General features: G+C 40.4%; 1 protein-coding gene across 1 annotated transcript in view; it reads left to right on the top strand.

Moving 5' to 3' along the window:
* Positions 1 to 26,905, top strand: part of LOC116699838 (astrotactin-1-like) — a 372,650-nt gene that overhangs the window by 160,118 nt on the left and 185,627 nt on the right. The window contains 2 exon segments of the mRNA XM_032532626.1: positions 8,292 to 8,458; positions 12,115 to 12,309. Coding sequence (XP_032388517.1) covers positions 8,292 to 8,458; positions 12,115 to 12,309 — 362 coding nt within the window.

Below are 26,905 nucleotides of genomic sequence, written 5' to 3'. Positions count from 1 at the left end.
ACAGTACCATAGGTACCGGGGATGTAATCATTTAGGATGATTAGCAGTATATGCCTACAAGTGTTCTAGTCTGCCGCTAAATGCTGGAGAAGAAGAAGAACACTCACCAGCACAGAAAACAGAGCACCTCACCTCCATTGCTGTGCATGAAGGCTTAACCACAGTCAGCCTCTGGCTTTACTGTAACATTACATCTACAGCAACGGCTTTCCCGACTTCACCTGGAACTTGCAAACTGCAAACTGTCTTTTTCTCTCTCACTTTGTCTGTCACAAACACAGCCTAACGTTAGCTCCAATAGCTGACATTAGCTAACTTTCGTGCTTGTTTAAGGGGACCTCTATAACGTCAGGTAATTTAACTTAACTTTAACAGCCCTGTTCTATACGAAAAAACAACGGCAGAAAGAAACAGACTAACTAAACATTCTTGTTGTCTGAAATTTCCCGGTGAACTCATGGAAGACGTTACTGTACGCTGGCAGTGAAGACGTTTTGTCAAGATTACATGTAAATCACGCTTTCCTTTTCTCCTCCACTTCACACCAAAACAGTGACAGAAAGTGTATGGTATTGGCTTTGGTTTTGAGTACTGTGTACTTTTAATGGTATTGATACCGACTACTAGATTTTTGGTATTGTGACAACCCTAGGTTAGACGATTAGTTGTGGCAGAGTTTGCTTGGACAATGCTATGCTATTTCCCCTTCTCCAATTCTCAAACAGTCATTTTTTGCACAGCCAGCAGCAGTCCTTTTTTAGGTCTAAGTAAACATAAATTGCTAAAGGCATTTAATCAAATAAGCAATGCTGTCTTTTCTCCGGTAAGGCCGCTAGTCTCTAAATGAAATAAAACAACAGAAACAGCTGATTTCTTGCAGGCAGAGACATAGAAACATAAAAAAGGCACTGCTATACCGATAAACCCTAAAGCTACTTTTGATATGACCTTTTCACTGCACATATATATGCTGCAGAAGCAAGAGAGATTTCAACTTTGTCATTAAAAAGATTTCAAAATTCCATGCATGTATAAATGTTACAAAGGCTTACAAATATGTGACTATATATGACAGTATATGGACACAATTATTTTGACTTGCCACTTTAAAACCATTGGAGAATGCCCATCAATATCTTCACATAATGCATATTATCATTATTATTAGCATTAATAAATTAACATTATTATTATTTATAAAGTAGCTTCACAGTACGTGAAACTTATTTAGAAAAATTGATTAAACCCTGGTTTAAAGCAAATATAGCGTAAGTGTGATTTTTTTAAGTTTACGTGGTATTTTGCATAACACTGTTAACTAAATCAAGAGCCTTTGTAATTTCTTGGCCAGTATCTTTTGGAGAATGAATATTTACCTAGTGATTGCACTACCATGCATTACCAGTCCTCAATCATTGTAGGTCTGCACCGATCTGCCTATCAGACAAATTTGAAAAGTGCATAGCTTATCCAACCGCTCTTGCAGGGATTTGTTGCTGTTTGGCAATAGCACAGTACTGATTCCCTTAAGCCTCAAAAGCACTTCAGGAATTTATCTCTATTAAGAAACAGGATTAAAAGGCATGGTAGTTCAAGGGTTTTTTTCAGAGCAGGCCTTGTACTGCTAGCTTTTTCTACAGCAGAGCAGACAGTCCTCTCATTCATTGTCCAGTTATTAAATAGTCTTAGATAAAGGGTGATTACTTTACATTCATAGACCTTTACTAGTGCCAGGGGATGATCATTATATTGTGGCCTGTGCATCATTTGAAGGTGAAATGTGCCCTTTCAAGTTTGTTGCAGATATATGCTGTAAATGCCAGACTAGCACTTTTAACTAAATATTCTAACAAGAACAAACTGATCAATGTTCAGTTGTTAAGCCTCTAAACAGCTTTAGTCTTGAGCCCTCTTTTCTAACTTTTGTGCCAGCCAAAACTGCAGCAAACATCCACAAGCTACAGGGTATCCACCTGATTCAGTCGTGGAAAGTGGCTACTCTTTTATAATTTTGTGAATTGCTCAAAGGGTTCATGTTGTTATGTCCACAATTGAGACCTCTGAAGGTCTCTGTCTGGGTCAGCTACTGTGCACCTGTCTGAACACAGTTTTCTACAGCATTCATTCAAGGCCTTTTGAAATGTGACACATAACACTTCGAACATCAGCAGGCATACAGATGCTTGTCAGTTTATAAAGACGCTGATATTGAACCCCTTAGTACTTAGCACTTAGCATTCCCCCCCCCCCCCCATAAGTTCTATCTGAGGTTGCTTATGCTTTAAGCCCACAACGTTAACTCTAGAAAATGTACTATGCCCACTAGTACTGGTGGTATTTATGACCTTATCACTTAGTATAAGACCGCAAAAGTCTGATCAGGCAAGAGGAGGGGTCCCAAAACATAGGGCTTTCAACCAGGGGAGCGGAGTTCATATCCCAGAAGATGTTCAGGGAAAAACACAAGACTTTCACCCAGGAAAATGGGTTTGTGTTGTGGAAGTATTACTAAATGGGTAACTTCTCTCTTTTTTAACCCTATTTTCCCATGCTTTTGTGTCTAAGTGACTGATGAGAAAAGTAACTTTTGAAATTGGTCAAGTATTATGCAAGATCGCTGCAGTCAGCAGCAGCGAAAGAAGCTACAATGTACGTTATTGGGAAGTTGCTCACCTTCAATTTACGTCCACAAAAATGGTTGTTTTATCACTGACTTGCTCAGATTTTTTTTTTTAAGTGTCTGACAAAAATATTGTTTATTTAAATGGAGTCTGGTGGGTTTGGTGATCTCGGAGCTGTTTCTGGTTAAACAAAAAGGATTTAACAAAAAGTTCTGTCTTTGTGGGGATCCTTTCCATAATGTTGTCAGACACTTATAATAACAATCTGAGCCTGTCAATGGCAAAAATCACACTTTTAGTGGACTAAATTGACTGTGCACATTTGCCTCATAGGATTACATTGCTGCCCGGCTCGTTGCCGACAGTTAAACAACCTACATTGACACCTATCAAGACTTTAGTGTTAATCTGGATTATTTTCCTCATTATTTCAGTTATGATATGACAAGGGAGAAGGTATTCTCCCTTGTACGACCATAGCCTTTTTCTAAATAAGAAATACACGAAAACTTTTAATCAGATACAATTTTGAAGGATTTGGGGACCTTTTCACATAAGAAGTGGTTTTATACAGAGGATTATCAATGATTTACCCAGGATTATAGACCAGATTTGTGGAAACCTCAAGTGATAACATTTCACAGACAAAGACTCTGGCAGGCTCATATTCTTAATGATTATCATTCTACGGACAGCTGGAAAATAGCCCAGCCCCAGAGTTATCACTATTCCGGCATGTCGGAAGCTTATTATGGCAGTCAATATCTTGAACTATCTGTAGTTGGCAAGCTACACTGCAGCAACCCATCAATACAAATTCCATTCAGTCTGCACCACATATCCACACGTACATTGATTGAGTTCCAGTGATTTAAAGACTCCATGCCACAGATGTGTTAGGAGATACAAAGTCGCATGTGCTTTTGGCATTACAGGTAATACATCATTTGTCAAAATAGCCCCTTACAGTGTAAAAAAGCAATATCATCTTATCAAGGGAGCAAGACCAGTGACCACCTATTCAATGTGTTCTCATTCTGTACCACCACACACATATTACTGGTCAGGAGGTATTTACTTTATAATTTAGATCAGGGGTCTTTAGCATGTTTTAGACCAAGGACCCCTAACCTGAAAGAGAGACAAGCAGTATCTATCTATCCATCTATATATATATATATATATATTATATATATATATATATATATATATATATAATATATATATATATATATATATAAATTTAGTTGCTTAATGAACTGTGCCTACAATAAAGTGGGTGGCCTAAAGCCTATATACATTCTTTTTTTATGGTCCTCTACAATACTAAGGGAATCCAGAAGATTAACTATATCTGTGGATGGCTACCATAGTGGATATCTTTCCCGTAGGCCAGTAAGCATATCATCAATGTTGTTAAGATTGTGGCATTTTTTTTTTTAGAATAGCCAATTTGTCTTTGCTGAGATGTTGGAATCATATACTACATGTTTTCCGATTATTTTTATTTTTTTTTTTCTTCAAAGAAGTATTAAATACCTGCAGTTACTCTGAGGACCCCCAAGGGGCTGTGGAACCCTCGTTGAAGCTCTCTGATGTAGATGATAACCACTTTTAAATGATTTGGGTTCTTGTCAAAAAAACATTGAGCAGGTCCAGTAATAGTCTTTCATAATCAGATCTCCACATTTCCTCTTAGCACTGTGCCAGTGCAGGAAGAAGGTCTGGTTTTTCCCATCATAATTTGGCACTAAGGAAAGAAAATAGTGTCAAGAAGGAACTTGTTCTCATAGGCAAACATGCAAGAACATCCTTGTTAGACAACACATGTTTTAAACATATTCAGTCTGAAAAAGGCAAAAAATAGTAGGCAATTACTGTACGCACAGTTTACTTTTTCATGATGTGGGTCAGACTAGTCCAGGAGTGAACTGCAGTCATGCATTTTCCTTGTAATACAGAAAGACTTAAATAAATGTGTTTCTTGTCATGCAGTTGAGACGTCTACACTAGAGGCAAGAAGCTGCTAATCTTCTCAATAATTGATAAAGTGTTATTTTGTATTAAAAAAACACATATAAAGTCTCACAATGTCTACACATGTAATGTTGACTTTGTTCTAGGTTGTCACGATCAGCATCAACCCTGATTCCAACCAACTAGCAATGTAATGCTTCTCAGCTGATTTAACACCTGATTGGTTTACAACATGATGACGTATTATATAAACTTTTTTCATCATTTTTGAATCGGAGGGATTTTAATTGCTATTTGTCTGATTTAAAGACTAATTCTGTCCAGAACACATGTTGTGTGACTGATAGTTACGTTAAGAAGTCAGAGAGACTAAATCTGAGCAGATCACGGATCCTCTACAGTGTGTTGTTAATTAAAATCAGCAACAGATCGCATGTAGAGCACTTTGCCAGCTACTCTGTCATAATTAAAACAACTGGAGACTGTGTATAAGCTGATATGTGGGTCTGATTATATTTTATTAAATCGGAATCGCACCACAGTGTTTTCATCACTTCCTGTCCAGCCCGAAGGCTGCTGGAATCGGCTGGAAACTGTCCGACTTTACCGCAGCTTTTTGTCACCGCCCCCCGCTGCTGCCGCCTGCTCTCGTCCACTTTCCAGGCGAGGCGCAGTTCCTCTCGAACGAGCCTATTGCCTTGCCAGGTTATCTGTGTTGCTTCCAATAGCTTTCCAGACTACCTTACCGAGATGTGTCTACCATTGTCACCATGCATAACCTGCTACCTGGTGTCTGTCTTCCACCTTTGTCATTTGAATTGTTTGCATGGTAGGACTGCCTTATTGTTGCCAAATGTAAACCTGTTGACAATAGTTTCCAGTAGGGTCAATCTGCTCTGCATGTTTCCTTCTTTACCTTCAAATGAGCAAACACACTGCATGTACACTGCAATGGCCGATCTAGCTCACTAACTACAAGAGCTTTAGTGGCAAGCATTCAATACGGCTGTTTAACTGACATACACTCAAACACAGACAGGGTGATGTTCTGCATTCATTCATTATCCAACAATATGGCACCTTCCCACTGCGGTGTGTGCTTTAGAACCTAACCACATTGAAACAATCAGAAAATAATGTTTTATTCCTCTAATTTACACCATTGTTTAGTGCGCCCTCTCTTCGTTTTACTCTCGAGTTTGTTCGACCACTACTGCGCTTTCTGTCAATAACCGCCGGATTTAAATAGGCCTAGCACAGATTGCTAAAGCACAGTTTAGGAGAATCTCCCTTTCTCTCTCTGGCTGTTGACCCGGGGAGTAGGGGCAAACTTAGAACACTCTTTCAACCTATTATGCCTTAATATTTAAAAATGTTTAAGTAAAAGCTCAATGATTTTATCAAAGTATATTTTGGTAGGGTACTCTACATACTAGATCTTGTGAGTTTTGTATTTTATACATAATGTTCTGCTGAGATCTCTCTAAACTGCATAGAGCTAGGCCACTGAAAACTTTTTTTTCTTTTGTTTTACACATTTTTTAAATAGAATTCACTTCACCTGATCTTGCTGTGTTGCAAAAATTCCAGTCCACCTAATCATTTAAATGTTGGTGGTCTTTTTAAACTGTGTTGGTGGGGTCTGCGACTTTAATTTGAAACAGGATGTTAAACCAATGGGCAATTTAAGTCCCACATTGCCGCACAACCATGCTAATTGCCGCAACGACAGATTTTTCTCTGAACTCAGTCTAACACTAACCGAAACAAAGGTATACTGCACCTCCACAAAATTAGACTGGAATCCACAACAAGCATGTGAGCTTTATTAGCCAAATGAGCCATCTGGACCCTCTGAATACAGTACGCCTAAATAATAAAATAAGCTTGCTGATCCCTTGGAGCTTATAGGAAACCAGCTGCCTAGTCACTGTTCTGAGGGTGCACTGCCTTGTTAAAATGCTCTCCATCAAAGTTTCCTTTGAAGTAATAGCTGACAGAAAACATAATGTGAATTTGACTTGACAGGTCTCTGAAAAAAAGTGCTTGGGAAAAATACTGAACAAGTCTGTAGAAGGAGGGAACCGGGGTGAAGTCAGGTCTCACAGCTCTTTTGTAAAGTTACCACAGCACAGAGTGCATTTTCAATTAACTTGTCCATGGTTCTGTAAAAATGTCACAATGTAGTCTTGTTTTATAAGTTAATCTTTGAAACATATTCATTTTCACACTAAATAATTTCAATGATCCTTTCTGGATTATAAGAAAATTGAATTTATACCAGTAGTATTTCCTTATCTCCCCCAATAGAACACGCATCCTTTTAATAAAGGGTTTCATTATAGATGACACTGGTTGTCTGCCATTTCATCACTGTTCTTGTCATTCCCTGTGCCACAGTGAATAATCAAGTGGCAGTGCTATGCAAATGCAATTTCTTTAACACGTACAGTACAAGGTAAAACTTTAGACTCCCTTTTGTGAGAACTGAATATCGACTATTCAGTCAAGATTTTCCATACTGTGGCTGAATGAGTAATGAGTTAATCTTGGGCAGTAGTGGTGCAGTATTGCATTAAGACACAGCAACACCACAACACATGGACCAGTGATAATGTTGTTTTCTGATATTTATTTGCATATTGTCTTATACCTACAACAACTAATGGATGGGTTGCCGTGGGATTTACATTAATTTTTTAATCTTACTAACTTTGGTGACTTTCTGACTTTTCTTTTAACAACCACCATGACGTTGGCACTAGTTCTTTTTAATCAAGCAATATTACACAAGAGGGTGTGATTAAATGTCATTATTGGCATATTATACAGTGATGTAGTTCCCTAAGCATCAAGGCAGTGCCAATAATATGATGATAAATTACACCCTCTAGTGTAGTAATTTTGATTATACAACAATGGTTACCAACAGAATAAAATATGGAATGAAACAGTATTCATATTTTGGGGCAATTTGCTTTAAAATCAAAAGCAACGGAGACGGTTTCTAGTCCGTCCCTGTTTATTTAGCCAGCCAAATGTTTCCATTAACAGTTAACTAAGAAAATAAAAGTGTGCTACAATACAGATGCAACACATGTTGGTTCACAGTTTTATTAGTACCAATGAAATTGTTAGATGAATATAAAAATATGGTATATCTTCCACTTACATAACGCAAACTGAGCGTTGCCCTGCTTGCTGCAAATGTGATGCCAAGATATTTCCTGTTTTTCTCTTATGAGCAAGTTCTCTGTTTGTTTATGAATATTCTATTTGACTTTTTTTATTTAATTGACTTTATTTTAGTTCTCATAAGTAGCTTTTGCATTGCAGAAGGTAATTCATTTTTAACTTTTTGTTCCCTTCGTTTCAACAGTGATAAAAGCCTTAAAAGTACCATTGTTCCTAGTGTTGAAGCCTCCTGCTATTATTTAAGCTGATAATATGATTTTACATATTTCCCTGTGCAGCATTGCAGACTAAGCTCAGTGCTCATACAGGCTGCACTAATGGGAACAGAAATGTGACCGTTTACAATCTGTGGCACAGATGTTATTGGGTATGTTTACCTGTCCCATCTGGGATTAGTGTTAATCTGACAGCGTCTCACAGTTTAGGCAACGCTAAGAATGTAGTAAAACTCTGTAATTGCTAACATTATTCATTTAAAAACAAGTATTCCTTCAACAGTGCCCTCTGGGGTTGAGTCCTATGAAGGATGGGACTGGGTGCTACGACCACCACATCGGCATCGACTGTTCCGACGGTTTCAATGGAGGATGTGAGCAGCTGTGTCTCCAGCAGCTGGCGCCTCTAGAGGATGACCCGACACTCTACAACATCCAGATGTTCTGTGGGTAAGAAATGACAGATTCTCTGGTTTACATCTTTAAAAGTTACTATAATTATTCTTTTTCATAACCCTATATTATGAGTCTGATTCACATGGCATCTAGTCCTGTGAATGTTTGCCATGTTTTCATTGCAAGACAAACTAATATCGATTCCTGTATCAATACTGATGGGTTAAGAACTGCATTTTGACACTTTACAAGCCATTTCAGTCATATTGTTTTTATGTCGGGGCACATTATTACCCATTAATGCAACTGCAAACCTGCTACTTAGTGATGGCCAAATAAAGCCTCATGAATCTTCTTGAACCATAGTCATTATTTTCAGAGCCTACTAAATGGTGCCCTTGGTTTAAGAAAAGTATAAAGGAATGGCATATCCGTGTTCTTTCAAACATTGGTTGAACAGAGCTTGCCATCTAGTGGACTCAGAAAATAAAGCAAATGGTTCACAAAGCTTCATTTGGCCATCAAATGTTGGCTTTTCATATCACATTTCAATGGAGTTGTCAACGTTATTTGCAAAAGTAATCATTTTCTTTTGTGGAGTTTTTTAAAGTCATATTGTAACTGTCCAAACTTCTCAAAATATTCTTTTATGTAAATGTACAACTATTGGCCTGGAATTGAAGCACGCAGAAAAGCAATGCGACGTGTACACCCCTTACAAACTTTACTACCTTAACCTTTAGATGGGTGCTAAATTGGCCGCTTCAAATGTTCTCAACCAATGGAATGAGGGCTATCAGTTATTACTACCATGGAAATCAGCAATGGCTCAGTGCCATGTGTGAGCGGTTCTAAAACGCAAGACAAGAGGCTCACTGATGCTTCACAGAGGCTGGGAAGCTACAAGACACACAAGTGAGGACACATTTGGACACAAGTGTCCAAATGAGGGAAACTGTACTTTACTGCATGTGTTGCATTTTTGTGACAAAAATGTAGTTTGGAAACTCTGGGATTCCTTCTATTGAAAGTGTGTGTGTGTGTGTGTGTGTGTGTGTGTGTGTGTGTGTGTGTGTGTGTGTGTGTGTGTGTGTGTATCCTTGTTGCCACTCAGTCTAGAAGTGAGAAACCATGACAGCAAGTTGTGTAGTGTTAAGATGCGATCTGCCGACTTGGAAGTTGTAGTAAGAAGTAAGCTTAAAGGCGGTCCAAAGGCAAGACTTGTTCATGTTGTTACAGACTGTCTGAAATGAGTTAGGTGTTTAACTGGTATGTTTGTGTGTCACAGAGTTAAGAGACGAGTCAACAAAATAACTATTGTAGCAATTACTGAGATTTTCAGGATGTTCGCCTTAGAGCGAGAGTGAAAGCGAGATGCCAGGGCAGAGAGCAGACAGTAAAGTTAGCTGTTTGTTGTTTTGGCGTTGGCTCCGGCCCACAGTAACCTGTGTTTTGTTTCGGAAATAAACCAAGAGCGAAACCAACTAAACTGCTGTATTTTTCTGCTGCTAATGAGCCATACAGCCGCGTTATCACCACTATGTACTGTATGTGGACATCTGCCAAGGTCGTTTTTTTTAGGTTCTCTCCGCTCTGAAAAACACCACCAGACCCAGTAAACGGTCTTTTTTTTTTTTCTAACACAAGCTCTTGTTTCTTTCCGTCATCTTTACATTAAACATCATGTTGCAGGCACAGTAGGCAAATACAAACTGCAGTTTTATTTAATTCTCTACGACAGCATTTTGTTGTCACTCTCCACTGTGCAGATGTGGTTAATCCTCTACAGGTCCCACTGGAGACTGGCATTAGCTTTGAGACATTTGGCATTCAGGAGAGAGCTTGGCTCAGTGTAAATCCCTGACAGATTATCTTTCGGTCTTAAACCCCACATCCCCATTCTTTTCTACCTGCACTTTGTCTGCTTTTGATGTATTTCAGAGTATATTATAGACCGAGATGTCAAAACATTATCAATATGAAAGAGCCTTGAGAGGACTCTGTGTTTCTCTCCTTTTTTGAGGATTTTATGCCAGTTGAGTAGAATTGATTTAGCTGATTCTTCAGTGTTGAGTTGTGCATGTTTTGAACCCAGTAAAAATGCAGCAGGCAATATCTCAGAATAAGCTGATCATTCAGTCACAAGGTTAAAATAATATTATGAGATTGAGATTTAAATAGATTTGGGTACCAAAACCCAGTGCCAATATAGCACTGTTTTTCTATATGGCTGATATCTACCGTACTAAATGGCTAAACTGCTTTCGGTTGTTAGGAGTGTGTTCTGTCAGACACATATGGGATGGATGACTGGAAAATGCTGCTTAACACCTCTTGTGTAGACACACAGTTAGGGTCACACCTCATAGAGGTGCAGATTCAGAACTTTTATAGTGCAACACATTGTCACTCCCATCACGTCAAAAAGCAACGCTTGTTCAGGTGCCTGTTGCGTTTGTTATTGACGCAAAAAGCCTCCTTTTATTGTCATATTTAGACACGCTTGGTCGGGACTCTTGGGGTCTCTATTTAATGCTCTGGGTCGGGGCATGTGTTTCACTGACATGCGGCACAAGAACGGGACAGTTAGGTTTAGGAAAAGATTGTAGGTGGGGTCACAAAATGTACGTTTCAGTGACACACGGGACAAGAACTGGACATGAATCCCAGTCTCTTGGGTGGTATGTAGCGGTGTTTTCTTGAAACAATCTATGTTTGATGGAAAATAGGGAAAGTACAGATGCCGGCTGGACACAAAGAACATATATCAAAGACGACCGCAAAGAGTTTAATTTTTATGGTCTCTTCAACTAACAACATTTTTAATCAACGACAATGAAATTAATTGTAAACAGTTGTCCCTGTTGGCAATGCACTTAACAGCTGCCAGCTTGAGAAAAAAAATAGAAATAGAAAAACCTGGCCAAACAAAGCACAAATAATAATGGCTCTCATTCATTTGCAATTTGCACCCAAAAATGATATAAATACCAAATAGAAAGATCAGAGACAGCATATTATTGAATCCTTTTATTTGCTGTTATTTTACACTTGCCAAGAGACATCAGCTTCCTGTCATATGGTTAACTATTTAAATTACAGCTTCATTTTTAAAATTAGCCATCTAACCAGCACTCATTGTTTGAAAAATCATACTTTAACCCACAAATTTGACTGAAAGAGAAATAAGCAAATTACCAGCAATGGAAGAGGGAAGTACTAATACCACACTGTAAAACTACTGTGCCAAATCAAAGTCCTGCATTGAAAATGTTACTTAAGTAAAATTATTGAAGTATCATCAGGAAAATGTTCTTAAACTTATAAAAGTAAAAGTACTCAATGCAGTAAAATCCTCACATTTTACAAACTGGAAATGATCGAAACAAGTGTTTAATCTGCTAATAATTTCAGCTGTATTTCTTGTTGGGTATTTTAATATCTAATAAAACCTTGTCTTTTATAAACTGTATGTTTTGTGTGCGGAAAGTCTTATCTTGTAATGGAAGTAGTAACTAAAGCTGTCAGATTAATGTCGTGGGGTGAAAGTGCAATATTTCTCTCTGAAATGTATTGAAGTGGCAAGAAAAAAGTACCTCAAACTGTGTACTTGCGTGCAGTACTTGAATAAATGTACTTGGTTACATTGCACCACTGGAAAGAAGGAAATGCATGAGCTAATGGAATGGCTTAAACCCCTGTCACTTTAGGTGCATCGAGGACTACAAGCGCGGTCCAGATGGGAGGTCATGCCTGCCGCTGTCGGAGACCTGCACTGAGGGAATAGACTGCGGGGAAGCATTGGACATCCCCGCTAACCAGACTGTGTTCGGAGACCTTTTCTATGGATACAACAACCACACCAAAGAGAGCACCACCGGACAGATCCTCAAGGCCACATTCAGGTAAACGCGCAAGCTGTTTTGTGAAGTGAAGCATGCGGGACACGGTTCTGCCATTTGTATCTCAGCACGGAAAGAATTTGGCAAGGCTTGGACTTGGTGATGTACTTGGTAGATCTGTTTCAGTCATCCTTCTTTTAAAGTGCTTTACACACACACACACACACACACACACACACACACACACACATACAAACACACACAAACTAACTGTGTGTTAAGGAAAAACTCAGGAGAAGCACAACTCATTCAGATGGGAAGAAGGTTCGGGAGACCTTGATGAGTTACACAGAAGCTTTTAATGAACACTCCATTGAGGAGACAATTAAGTGGGCTGTGTAGTTTAACCACGGTGTGTTATTGTGCAGACTTGAAGTGTATTTTACGAGGCTAAGATTAGTGTTTATGTACATGGAGTCTGGTGGGTTTAGCAAACACAATTTCAGATGTTTTTATGTTTTAGGGTTAGGGTTAATGTCTTACTCTAGTAGAAAGGTCAATCTCCTTAGACATCCTTTCCATAATGTTGTTAGACACTTAGAATATTAATCTGAGTCTGTCAGTGGCAAAACGAGCACTTTTGTGAAGGTAAATACAAGCTGAACAATTGCCCTATTAACTTACATTGTGGCTTGTTTTGCAGCTGCCAACTGCAGCGATCTCACTTAAAGCGATGCTGGGTGACATTACTTCTTGTTGACGTTCGAAGTATTTTCCTCCTCCTCATACCGTCCCCTCTCTCTCCCTTCTGTGCTTCCACGCACTAACCCCCCACCCCCACCCCCAAATCCTTCTTGCCGGTTATTGGCTGGAACGCTGGAACACTGTGTATGCTTCGTGGTGCACGTTGGCACAATTTCTTTTTGTTGCCATTTCTTGACCCTGGGCTGTCTACAGAGACTGCATTTTTTAGTTTTTTTGTTTCCAGTGTTGCTTGCTTTACCTGGGACAGGCTTGATTGTTCGCCAGTCCACCTACTCGGCCTACTAAATTAGTACATTTAAATTTGATCAAACACTGAGTCACAATAATAAGAATGCTTATTAGTACCAGCTGGATATCTGCTGGTCGTAAAGCATTAAATTAGGTTTTCTTAAAAATAAGGGCTTAGATAATATAAAAATTATTATATTCAATTTCAAAAAGTTTTAAAATATTAGCTATTGCCTTCCTGCAGTATTGCTGGTTATTTAGTGTTACGTTATCTGCTTACAGGATGTTCTACACCTATGAATTTAAAATGGCATTGTTGTGATAGTGCGTAGAGACCTGTTAAATCTTTATTTTTATTTATTGACTACTTCCACCTACAGTGGCTAGCTGGCTCATGGTCTTATACATGTAATTGAAAAGAGACTATTTTAATATAAACTGAATTAGTTAATCCCGTTATCCATTTTTGGACACTTATCTTGATTCATGTTGCATTATTTAAGTAATTTCAGGATTACAAATTGTTGTATGCTGCTTAGAAGTACAAAAAAGTGATAGAATTAAAGTGGGACGACAACACTATTATTGTTGACAGTGGTGTTTCCTAAGCCCTATGCATCAGTACCTCCTTTTTTTTTTTTTAATAGACTCTCTAAGGTTGAAATGGTGTAAATCACTTAATGGTAAAATGGAAATAGCTGTAGTGCATAACCAGGAGGTAAATGTGTCTCTGTGGGTTGTACAAACATATCAGATTGGATCAGTATATTTAAAGGTTATTTCATTATGGGGAGAAGTTTTAGCAAAGCCTCCCGATGTCAGGGGTTGTCCTCTATAAAACATGAGACATGTCCCCTAATCTCAGGAAAATACTCAGAGGAGAAATACTAAAAAGAACAAAAAAAACACACAACCTCCTTGTACAGGTTTCTGGATATTCAGCCACATGGGTCCAAAGAGATTCTTATCTTATTTTCATGATTTGCACAGGGTTTGCTGTGGATGGTGGAGTACTTTGAACATGGTTAATTATCACCGGCCGCATGCCGCAATCATTTCCACTGAACTCAGGAAGTCAGAAGGTCAGCAAAGTCATCTGCAGTCCAGGAATTTAATTTGGGCCGTGTATGGATTCCGCTGCCCGGAGGCAACTCACCCACTTAGGGATCCACCGCTGGACTTGTAGAAAGGGAGGGACGGGTGAGGCAGGAAAGTTAATATCATCAAGAATCTAAATCTCAAATGCTCTGATCTCATTTGGAAGTGGTTGTGAATGGAGAGCTGGGTCTGAGGAAGACTTTGAAAAGCACTGACTGCTTCCTGTGCAGATGAGGTTGGTGAAAGAGGAAGGGAGACTCTTTTGGGAGGCATGGTTAATGCAAGGCCTAATTATAAGAGATGACTGCAAATGAATTAAAAGTGACCCGGAGCCAGTGTGCTGAAATTGAATCTAATCTGACCATATGAACGCTTTGAATGTAAAATTTACAGCCAATACGGGAAGAGAGCACCGCAATTGACTACCAAAGAGCTGTCTTTGGTTCGACCTCCGTGGATAACTCAATCTAGGAGTTACTCCAAAACTTTAAACACCAATGAAACTTTAGAAAAAGTGTGTTACATGCAGCAACACAATACATGTCATGGTACATGTTGGTTAATCTGTTTCCCAAAGAAACTAATGGCGTTTTTTTCCTTAATCTTACCTGCTCGGCTCAGCTTCACTCGGCTGCGCTGCCATGTTCTTTTTTCCATTGCAGATTAGTACTGCCTCATGCGTGAGGCAAGCCTGGCTGGTCGTCATAGCAGGAAACTGCCATGACCTAACGCAAAACACACAAAAACGCCGAAGGTGTGTTTTTTATTCTCGGCATGTGGTTGTTGCCACAGCCAGCAGACAATTTAGTTTCAAAAGAAGCTGGACGCAGCAAAAGAAACACAGCTGGCTAAAGTACTTAACGCAGCGGGTTTGTTCAGGACCCCCCCGTCTGTCGCTGGCAATGACGTGAATAGTGACGATTCTCTCCGACCAATCAGTAGTCTGCAGGTTTACAGGTTAACTTTTAGTATTGCCTCAGCTTGCTTGGTACCTTGAATGAGGTAGTACTAAAAAAAAGTACCTGTTAGCAGGTACCAGGGACCTTTTATCATAATGGAAAACCAAAAAAGTTGAGTAGGTGCCCTGAGGTGGAAAAACGCCATAAATGTCAAATGTAATCCTGCACAGCAAGGGCTGCCAGTCTGTATCGAATGGATTTACAGTATGTTATATTCTAAAGATGTTTTTATACTAGACAACATGCTGCAATAACGTAGAAAATGTTGCATGTTAAAAGGAGTACATGTCAATTTTTCTAGTCAGGGAGTTCCACTCTATCTGAGAAAACCATGTCTTCTGAATTTTTTTTTTTTCCAAGTTGCAAAAGGCTCCAGCTGTCAGAACTCGACCCTAATTATGGGAAATGTAGGATCCAGCGTTTTTCAAGCTTAATCACACAAGTCAGAACATCTGCTACATTGACTTTAACCTTTTAAAAAAAATAAAGTCTTGTCTCTTGCAAGAACCATCAACTAAATTGCTGGAGCACTCTTCAAATATAAAAAAAACAGTAGGAGGGAAGAGGTTTTATCCCTTTTTTTTTAATGCTCTACATTGTAGATGAATTCTTCTTTTCAGATTTGCAGATGCTGTCCTAAACACGGGACCTAGTGGCTGGATCTCTTAATCTCTCCCACTCTCTCCACTTCCTGCTAGACGGTAACACTGAGGACCGAGGGCTGTGCAGTTAACTGGCACTGTGCTAAATGACCTGTAGTCAGAAAAGCTTTCAAACTTTATAAAATCCAGTTATTTCTCACTTGAGGCAGAAGTGCAAAGTTGCCATGTGCAGCCTTCAACACCCATTAACTTAGTCAGTGGCAACTATAATATGTAAGTGAAAGAGCACTGTGGCCTGTGTCCTCCCATGTCGGTTTTAGATGGACTGTTTGCCCTTGAGTGAAATAGAGAGATAGTAAGGAAACCTTTCATGTGATGTTCACTGGCACTTTCACAAAAGCCCCTACCCCACTGCTCGGGAGTGGCGCAAAGCATCTGTCTTCATCATTCAGTGAAGATGAAAAGTCGAATTTGAATAATGTGCAATCATCAGTGGAGGTTTGTTGTTTTTATCTTGCTCCAAACTCATTCCATCATCTGTGCTTTTTGAAAATCTGTGAAACTTCTACTTTGTCTTTTATTCTCATTTTTTAGCTACCTCACTAAGAACCCCCTCCTTGTCCGTAGAAAATTGTAAACAATCCCTCCAAGTTAAAGATTTGACTGCTATTTTATTTATTTGGGGGTGGGGAGACCTGCATAGGGAGAAAAAAATGGATCTCCTCTGTGGTCCCTGCAAGGCTTTGCTATTTAGACTGTCTGGAGAAACAACAGAAAGGGAGGGAGAATAAAAGGAAAGCAGCAAGGGGTAGGAGCAGGCGCATACACTTTTGTGAGATGCACGCAAATGCATGCCAACACACTTTTACACACACACACACATGGGCACAGTTGGTGTGCGGATTCCCCGTCTGCTGGGCAGCCAAGCCCTTGCAGCTATGTCTCGTAAGAAGAGTGTCCACACACGCACACACACACCTCTCTCTCTCTCTCTCTCGCGCTCTCTCTCGCTCTCTCGCTCTCGCTCTCTCTCTCTCTCTCTCTCTCTCTCTCACTCTCTCTCTCTCTCTCTCTCAGAGCTGTTTGGGTTCTTTCCACCCAGCATGGCTCCCTCCATGGTTCATCTTTCAAGCTCAGCAGCCCTGAAATGCCTCTCATGTTTTTTGGAAAGGGAAGCACACCCCACCCTCCCTGTGCAGGAAGCTCCCCCTCCTCTTGTTGTAAAATGCAAGGCTTATTTGTTTGATTTCCTACAAGGCCAAATCCAGTTGTGTCATTGTTATTGGCAGCAGACTCCTGGGGGTGTGAGGATTCTGGTTACAAAGCAACATGAGAAATGAGCGTTTGTGCCCCGGAAGGAGGTCCGATCACTGTGACATCCCGGGAGCACTGGACCCCGATATGATCTGGATTCATATTACAGAGCTCAGAGACAGGGTCTCTATCTTCCTGTCTCAGTGGGAGCCAGAGGACTCCAGTATTGAGATGTTAAAAGCTAACCCCTCTCATTACCCCCCCCCCCCCCCCCTTACACCACTCTATTCCTCTCTCACACGACAAGCTCAGAGCAGCTTTTAATGAATATTTTAGTGCCCTTTGTTCTCATTCTGGTGGCTGCTTCAGATCAATGATTAAGACCACGCTCCCACCTGACAACCCTTCCACCCAAACTACCTTCTGCTGGCTTCTCTTTTTTTTCCTCTTTCCTTTGTTTGGCTCACCTCAACTTTATGTACAAAACTCCCCCCTCAAGAGAAATCCCATCATTGACTCAGTTGATTAAATATGAGATTTGTCTGAGAGGGCTGGGTGGGAGCAGTTTGTGAGGGGCCCTGATTGTTTTTTTTTTTGAAGTTGTGAGTTTACCAGCCCCCGTCGGGTATCACAAGTTTTAAGTCTATACCCAAACTTTGTGTTAAAAATTTTAAACTCGGGTGGAATTAGGGGGGACTAGGGTTTAACTGGCCCTTCAGATCCTCCCAGGGTAAACCCAAGACAGCTCCCCTAGGAAGGGGCAAAGGCCCAAGGCAAGGCAGTTTTATTTGTATAGCAAAATTTCCGAAACAAAAATTTCAAAGGGGCTTTAAACAAAATATTTAAAAACAAAAAAAACCGAAAAACATTTTAAAAATCAAAACCCTTAAAAAACCAAAAAACAAAAATAGGACATTTAAAAAAAAAGAAAAAAACAAAAAAACCAAGAAAAAATTTTAAAGTGCAGCGAAGAATTTAAAGAAATGATTAGTCATTTAAAAAAAGGGGCCGGGCATCAAATAGAAAGGGGTCTTCAGCCTTGATTTAAAAAAACTGAGAGAAAGGCAGCGGATCTACGGTTTCGGGGGTTTAAATTCCAGTATGGGGGACATAGAAACGGAAAGCTGCTTAAACCCTGTTTAGTTCGGGACCCCTGGGGACAGAAAGCGACCTTTCCCAAAGGACCTAAGGGTTCTGGGGGTTTTCCTAGTGTAGTAGCAATCAAAATTTTTTTTTGGAAACCAAAACCCGTTAAGGGGTTTAAAAACTACCCAAGGGGTACTTTGAAATCATTCTTTGAGACACGGAACCCTGAAAAGATTTCAAAACGGATTTTATTTGATCCATTTTTTTGGGGTTCTTAGTGGGGGCCCTCGAGCGGGCAGCGTTCTGAATTTTGAAACTTTTCTGATTGATTTTTTAGGGAGCCCTTTAAAAGCCCCCCGTTCGGAGTCAAGTCTACTGAAGAAAAACCCCCATGGACAATTTTTTCCCCAAAATCCTTTTGGACAAAATAAGCCCTTTTCCCCTTGATATATTTTTAATTTTATAGTGGCGGGACTTTGAAATTTCTTAATGGGGGGCGAAAAGTTCAGGCGGGACCCAAAGGAACTACACCAAGTTTTCCGGCCCTTTGTTGTTTTTTTTTAAACATTGTTTTTTTTGAAGCTGACGCAGATTTTTAATCGTTCCTTCTTTTCCAAAAAAACCCCCCAAAGTTTTTCCTTCTTTTAATTTCAGAAAGTTCGGAAATCCACCGTTAATTTGTTCGATGCACTTAGTCATTTTTGTTTTTGGGACTATAGCCCCCCTGGCGTTTAAAGGTTTGAAAATTTGGTGCCGCCCCGCAAAAAAAATGGTAAATTTATTTTGTTTTTTCCCAAAACCCTACCCATTTGGAAGCATGTAGATTTAAACAAAAAAGGGCCCCCGGAATGGACCTTGGGGAAACTCCGCACGCCCATATTTTTTACCCATGCTTTCCTATAGACAAAAAGTAAATCCCCTATTCTTTGGGTGGGGATTAAACCAGTTTAGTACGGGCCCAAAAAGGCCCAACGTTTTTTCCCCCAAAAAGGTTTCCTAGTATTTTGCCCTGGCGCCCGTGTCAAATGCAGCACTGAGACAATTTAATACAAAAAAGATTGAAAATTTATTTATCGGTTTTAAAGGGGGGTGTCTTTTAAAGATTTTGACAAGACCCTTTCCCCAGTGCTTTTGGGGGGTGGGAAACCCCGCCCAAAAAGGGAAATCAAAATTTTGCTTAGTGGACAAGAAAGGTTGAGTTGGTTGAAAGACTACTTTTTCAATGTTTTTAAATTAAAAAGGGAAAGGGTTTTATATTGGCCTATAGTTGCTAAATTATGCCCTTGCTAGGTTTCTTTTTTAAGAGGGGCTTGATTACGCATTTTTTCGGGGCCCTTGGGGAAAGAAAACCTAAAAGAAAGATGTTTTCACAATTTAAAGACAGAAGCCCAAAAAATTTGGGAAAACTTTTTTGAAAACCCCTTTGGTTTTAGAACTCAAAAAAACAGGTCGGGGTTTTTCGATTTTGATAATGTCCTCCATTTTGTTGGGGTTTCTTTGTAATTCTGTCATTTGGAACTATTTTTGTTTGAAAACTGTGCCCAAACACAAAATTCCCGGGGATTTGATAGGGGGCCCCGACTTTTTTGTCTAATCTTTTGAATTTTGTTTTTGAAAAAAGGGGGCAAAGTATTGAAGGCCGGTAAAAAAAAGGCAGATGCTACTGTACGGGGGGTTTGTTAACCTATAAACGTACAAACAAAGCAGGGGGAATTTTATTTTTTTCTAGAGATAATACAGAGAAAAGGCCCCTTCTTGCTTTCCCTCATTTTAAAAATTTTAAAAAATGCGTTTTTCTTTTTTAAATGGGAGTTTAATGGACCCAAGGGATTTTTTTTCCCCCCCTTCGTTCAGTTTTCCCTTACACTCTCTTTTTTCTGTTCCACCAGAAAGGACATTTCTCCAGGGAGATTTTTTCTACCAGATAAATTTTGACCTTGGGGGGAGAAATGGATAAAAACCATTTTTTTAATTTTACAGTTAAATTTATCTACAAGCTCACGGACTGAGGCCGGGGAGGGCTGGTGTGGAGGAAAAAAGCTTTTATAAAGGGTGTAAAGGGGGGTTTTCAGTGTTTATCCCTTTTTTCTGATTTCTTTTTTTGGACACTTTTGGGCACAGAGATGGGGCCGTAAAGAAACACGGGGAATGTTTCTGAGAGGGGCAACGTCAGTCCCCCCCCCCCCAACCCCTTTGGGAAAATGTTAGCCCTTTGGAGAAAATAAAGCCCCAGAGTGGGCCCCTTAAATGGGGGTGGGCTTCCGAACATGCTGAGAAGCCCCAAATATTTTCTCAAAAAAAAACCCAAAGTCCTTCCCCCTGCCGGGGGGGCTGTCAACATGAATTTTAAAAACCCACCCCAATGATTCCAAAAATCAAAGTTAATGCAAATAATAGACAGCTTTCATTTAATTTCAAAATAAAGGTTGCACAATTTTTTATTTTGGCCTTAATTTAGAAACATCGTTGGGGAAATCAAAATTGAAAGCAAATATTCAAAAGAAACAAAATTTCCAAAACATTTTGCGTACAGGGAATGAGTCATAAACAAAAATGGCGACTCCACCCCCTTTTTTATTCACTCTATTCTCACTCATAAAACGAAGTTGGGGGGAGCTGACTGATGAGAACAGCAGCGCTGCATTATGGTCTAACCAGGTTTCAGTTAAAAACATAAAATCTAGATCATGGGTCTCAAACTCGCGGCCGGGGCAATTTGCGGCCCGCGCGGATGATTTTTGTGGCCCCTTTGACAAAAAGGGTTAAGGTTAGTGCGGCCCGCGCGTTTGAAACTTTTTGTCATTGCGCTTCACTTATGGGCTACCGTAGCAGTTCCTGACAGCGGGCGTAACCTTTGTCAAGTAGCAAGTACCCTTTGCGGCAATGCCTGAGGTTTGACAATGTGAGGTCTGTTGTTGTGAATGCACCAACCATATCAGATTAGGGTTTAGAGAAACGGCAGTTCCGCGCCTTTTTTTTGAGGAAATTTTTTTGGAAACTTGATGCGGCCAGCCAAACCCAGATCTATTTGCAGCGGCCCCAAGTAAATTGAGTTTGAGACCCCTGATCTAGATTGTGCTTAGAAATAAAAATCATTGATTAAAATGATTTTCTGCCAAAGACCTACGTGTAGTAAGGCTAGGGGTAGGTGTTTCATTTTTGGGACAGGCTGTAGCTGACGAGGAATGGATGCTAAATTTGCTAAGTTGAGTAAGTGCTTTTTCCCACCTTTCTTTCCTATTACCTATCACACGGAATGAGGAAGAATTGAATCCACAGGCCGGGCTGTCTTGAAAAGAGTCATTAGTATCACTAGTCCTAAGCAAGGCCGGCAATATCAGATAGTGCTTGCCAGATTTTGCACCCCCACAAGCGTCCCTTTTCAGTCTGGGGGGAAGGAGTTTCTGACATCCTGGTAGTGGTGCTTGGGTTTTACTTTTTTGCCCGGGGTTGAGCCATGGGGTAGGAAGGGGTGGATAATTTATGGGGGAAATAAGGGAAAGGGTGTGTGGAGACATCAGTAGAGACAGCATGAATCCTCAGAAGGTTCGGGGTTGGGAAGGTTTTTAGGGGTGCTGGACGGGTGAAGAGGGGAGGGAGGTTCGTGTCTCTGCTCTTGGTCTCCCATGGTCAAATCTTTGCACAGGCGGGGGCTGGCTGGATCACTGCCGCACTTTGTTGTGTCTTCCTTTGTTTTGGACCTTGGCAGAGGGAGCAGATGTGTAGCGCAGAAAGTTAAAGCAGATTAGAGGGGAACAGCTTTACTCCTGGCTTTTTAAGGGAAGTCTATTGCTTTAAAAAGAGTCTGCGCTCCCAGAAAATGTTTAATGTCAATGAACTTCAGAGAGTGGACGGTACATTCAGTTGAAAGCCATTTGTTTAGTCCCAACAGTCGGCTGAATCTCTCATCTCCTCTTCTGACTGACGGTATAGACCACTGATAAACACATTTGCGCTTAGGGGGGTGACTGTGTCAAGCAGTTCCTAAAGTCCAGTTCAGCAATTCAGACTGTTGCTTTACAACATCATTTGACCCTATATGCAGAATAATGTTCTTCACAGTTGGGTGTGGCTGCCACGATATCTGGGATTTTTGGGTCAAGTCAGACACCATGTCTTGGGAGAAACATAGTATTTTGGTGTTTTTACTGTTTTTTAAATCTTTACAGCAGAGTCACCCACAATCAGGGTTTGAGGCCCAGTTTTTAGCTTTTTACTTTTGAATGCTCTCAGTCCTTACCCTGCTGTTGTGGTGATGAGACGCAGTCCGGTCATCAGATGACGTCCAGCGTCTTGCAGCAGAGGAGCAAATCTGTTATCCAGTTGCACACCAGGTTGTGGGGGGGCATTTTGTTGCTTATTTTCCCTTTGCAGCTGTCCACGGCTGTGTCCTACTAGGTACAGGGGTTGAAGAGGCGCTGCCCAGATGATAATGCAGGCCAGCCGGTCATACCACAAATCTCAGGGCGCTGTGCCGGGGCCGTTTGTCGTCCTCCCATTTCCCAGGAAAATGATTTACTCTTAGGCTTCGCACCAGACGAGTTTCCCGGGAGGACCGCACTTGTTGATTATTACCAGTTCCCCCCTCCGTTTCTTTGTAGTCTGTGGTGCTAATTAGCCGGTGTTAGCATACTTCTGTCCATTGTTATGGGTCCATGGTAAAGGGTGTCATTTCCACAAGATCCGTTTAAATTCCACGTTCACTTCTAGAAGGTGAACCTGGTTTCCAGAAGTGCAATCTTCTGAAGGAGTTGTAGTAGTCTTCTACGGAGAAAGGAGGCATCTTGCTGCTAATTAGCTTTAGCCTACTATGTCTACAAAAAATGTATAGTCCAGTGTTTTTGAAGTGTCCAAGAGCCGCTGCTCATAGTTTCTCAGAGGAAAAGCACGATTATCAGCAAAAATATGCAAGCAGAAGCAGGAGCAAGCAGCAAAGCGTCTGCACTGTAAGAAGCAGGGGAGGAAAGAGTGTGTAAGAGCTAGACTATCTGTCCAATCTGAGTTTTCTGTTGCACAACTACAACAACCTTTGAACACACTTGTTCCTTCCTGAGGCTATTTTGCAGCAGCACCGGGGTTCCGTCCAGCACTTAGCACCGCCCATGACGACTGTGATTGGTTTAAAGGAATGCCAACAAACCAAAGCATGTTTTTCTTCCATCCTGGAATGCTGTGTGGGGTTAGGGTTCCCCTCCTCTGCAGCACTGTGGAGAAAGGTCTGACAATGCGACACTATCGAGAGGAAAACAGAAACTAGTCAAATGGTTGTTTAATCAAGTGTCCTTGTGTTTTGTCATTTAGTGATTTATAAAACAGATGGCTGCTTCACCACAGCTCTTACTAGAGGAAATATACATATTTTGGCAAGTTGAACCAAAGGTTCTTTAAACCTTTTTAAGAAAGATTTCACTCTACGAGAATGAATTATTGCATACTTACAGTGGCAGATGGCTGTTAAATGTTACATGTCATCATCCAACAAAGTTCCTATGAAAATAATCCGGTGTAAATGCAGCAATAAGAACTCAGCCCATACTCTACGTAGTGTGCACCTAAGAGGGAGAAACAAATCTTCAACAGAGCGAGAGTCATTCCAAATGTGTGTGCATTTGTAAGCTGAAAACATGCATAATTGCTTTCAACAGAAACGGAATCCACTGTCAAAACCCCCACCAAACCTTGTTTTTCATCATTCTGTGAAACAAATCTAGCAACAGGCAAATAAACTTACTTCTGTTCTTTACAAGATGATGATAGCTATATGTAACAAACAGAGCAGTGACACTGTGAAATTACATTCCAACCGATCTGTGAAATAGATAAAAACCGACGTTTAAGACTGTTTCAGCATCTTTTTTTTCTTCTTTTTGTCGGGGGGGCTACTAGTGGGAGTGGAAATTAGGCTTGTGCACGTGCGCACAGTTCCACAATGATTTATTACACGAACCATGCATATGGGCTGCTTTAGAAATTTAACAAATTATTTGAATGCACATTTCTGTCTTTGTGCATACACACACAGTTTTAGTAGTGAATCTACGTAGTTATATTGTTCTGGCCCCAGAGGCTCACGAAGCATGAAGTGTCATCCCAATGTCGTGCCTTACTACCCAACCACATCAGCAGCTTTGTTCCACATCACTGGCAGGCTAACGTATTGTTTTTATGAGCCTGATTTCCTTTTTAATTACCCTCACACCCCTGGCCACGCCATGCAAATAAAATGTCAATTGTATAATGGTATTTGATACAACTGCTCTACCGCTGTTCCTTCTCCTGCCTATGGCTTATGTTGTTCTGGAGCTGTGACTTTCCCAAAAGCAACACTTTGTGATTTGTAAATATACATGTATCCTTTTTTAATTTTCACAGCTCAGGCCCAGAATACATAGTATGAATCAATTTAAAGCAAATCATGCAACTGTACAGTATATTAAGGAAAACTCACCAGTGTGAACCATGAGAACCTGTTTGTGCTTGTTTAAATGTTCACCGCAGTGAATGTTCTAAAGGCACGAGGCTTTTATCAAGCAACTAGGAGAGCATCCATTAAGGCTTATTGAGATATTTTTCACTTAATTTAACAGCTTGTTTTAGATATGATTACTGGCAGGAAATAGTCTCAGCATACCTGAAGTCATTTCTGGTCAGTTTATATTTGAGAGTAAAATAAAAAGCAAAAAGGAGTCATCCAGAGATGTTTCAAATGGCATGTGTGCTTTTTTTATTTTATTATTTTTTGTTTTTGCTTCTCCCATTGGTATACTTTGGTACAAAAAGACCAGCCATGTTGGAAACCTGAGTATACTGGGGAACAGAGGGATCATTCTGGTTTCTCACCTCTGAAGAGATTCAGATAATCTGGCTAGGAACATTGTTTTTACTGTCTTCATTGATGCTATATATATATATCACCCACAACATGGTAAACAAATATTGTCCCTTGGAGCAGCACTTATCAGTATTTTCAAATGAAGATCAAAATGTGAATTATTCCCGTCAGGTCTATACACAGCTTTTTTTTAGTGTCTTTTGGCTTATCGTTTAGATATATTACATTCTTCAACTTCAGCGCTTTTTCTACCACTGTCATTATTACAGTTTCCCGTTGCAGGAGGTAGCTGTTTTCAGTGAAAATCTTCTGATAAGCACGCTGTCCGCTAACGTCCTACCACCAAATTGCAGCAGTCAAAGGTTTGCAACTAGCTGGTGAACATAATGAAGTTCTAAGAGAAATGTCGGGAGTACAGTCTTCAAGTTGGCCTTGTTAAAGTTTCCTGTGGTTATATGAACCTCGTCGGGGAGGGCCCGCTGCTGTTCGATTATCGTGTTCAGCAGGAGAGCGCACCGTGTTTACATTGGCGTCGGGTGGACTATACACAGCCGTGACGTTCACTACTGTTGGCTCTCTCGGTAGGAAAAAAAGGCCGGCATCTTACAGGCATATACTCGAGGTCAGGAGATCAGTGTTTATCTGTAATTGTCCCAATATTTCACCAGTTCTCATGCACCTACACATACAGAGCCCACCTCCTCCGCTCTTATTGGAGTCTCAGTCCTGTGCCCAGCGGAGGTGACTGCGGCCTGCTAGCTGCATGCTAGCATCTGGCTTCACGCCCCGGGTGAAGCCAGGTTTCAGTGATTAAAAACAGCAGTCACAAACGAGTGACAGCGAGTTGTAATTCCGTGTTGTCCATTTTATGTACCAGGGATCTGGTATTGGGGAGATACAGGCTTGGTAGAGGTGTTAGCCTTAGCATAACACCAGACCTGCGGCCCCACTATGCTTCCTCTCCCTTCTACTCGCACCACTGTTGAAAATTCCTAATTCTTTTTGAATTCTCCTTCATGCCTTTCCTTGACTTAATGCTGTTTACTATCGGGGTTAAGGTAAAATGATTAGTGATTTTTTTGACTTTTCGACTGCAGCCCAGGATACCTACAGGAGGTAAAGAGACATTCTCCTCAGCTTTGGTCCAAAGATCCCTGAATGACTTAAGTTACTGATTTATTTAAGTTATTCTGTTGTGTAACCTTGTTGTGAACCCAACTGGCACTGAGAGAAAGACTGATGGAGTGGATGGAATAAGTGAGTTCAAATAACAGTCACTCGCAGCAAGAGACAAATGAGGACTCTCAGACTGAAGATGAGTCACGTTGCAGTAGAACCAACATAATGAAAATACACTATACACACTCTTTAATACACTACACAATCTTGCATAATTGTAACTATGTATTGATTTCCATATGCCAAAAAGTAGTGCTTCACAATCTGCCGTTGATGAAAAGCAAACCTATTTATCTATCTTTGATCACTCTGTCCTGCTCTGTCCTGCCAGCCTTCATTTATTCTTTTCAATCATTTTAATTTGAGTCCTTTACCTTTGTCCATCAACGCAGCATTTCAAAAAGGTTGTCATTCCGAAATGATTGGTATTGTCGGAGAAACATGTTGCTGTATTGTCAAAACAAAATGCTGCAGGCAAGTACGTCAGTATCAATATGCAATTTCATCTACAAATATTTTATAAACTAGAAACCATTTTGCGATTGGCCCACACCAGCCGCGACAACAAATCACACCAGTGTTGTAAAGTGTCAGGGAGCTTCTCTACTTTCTACGCCCTTGCTTTTGGTGCCCTTGCTCGGACTACACCCATTTTC

This window comes from Etheostoma spectabile, chromosome 12 (assembly GCF_008692095.1).
Source record: "Etheostoma spectabile isolate EspeVRDwgs_2016 chromosome 12, UIUC_Espe_1.0, whole genome shotgun sequence".
Taxonomy (NCBI): Eukaryota; Metazoa; Chordata; class Actinopteri; order Perciformes; family Percidae; genus Etheostoma; species Etheostoma spectabile.
The sequence above is the reverse complement of the archived record's forward strand: the minus strand, read 5'-3'. Positions and strand labels throughout refer to the sequence as shown.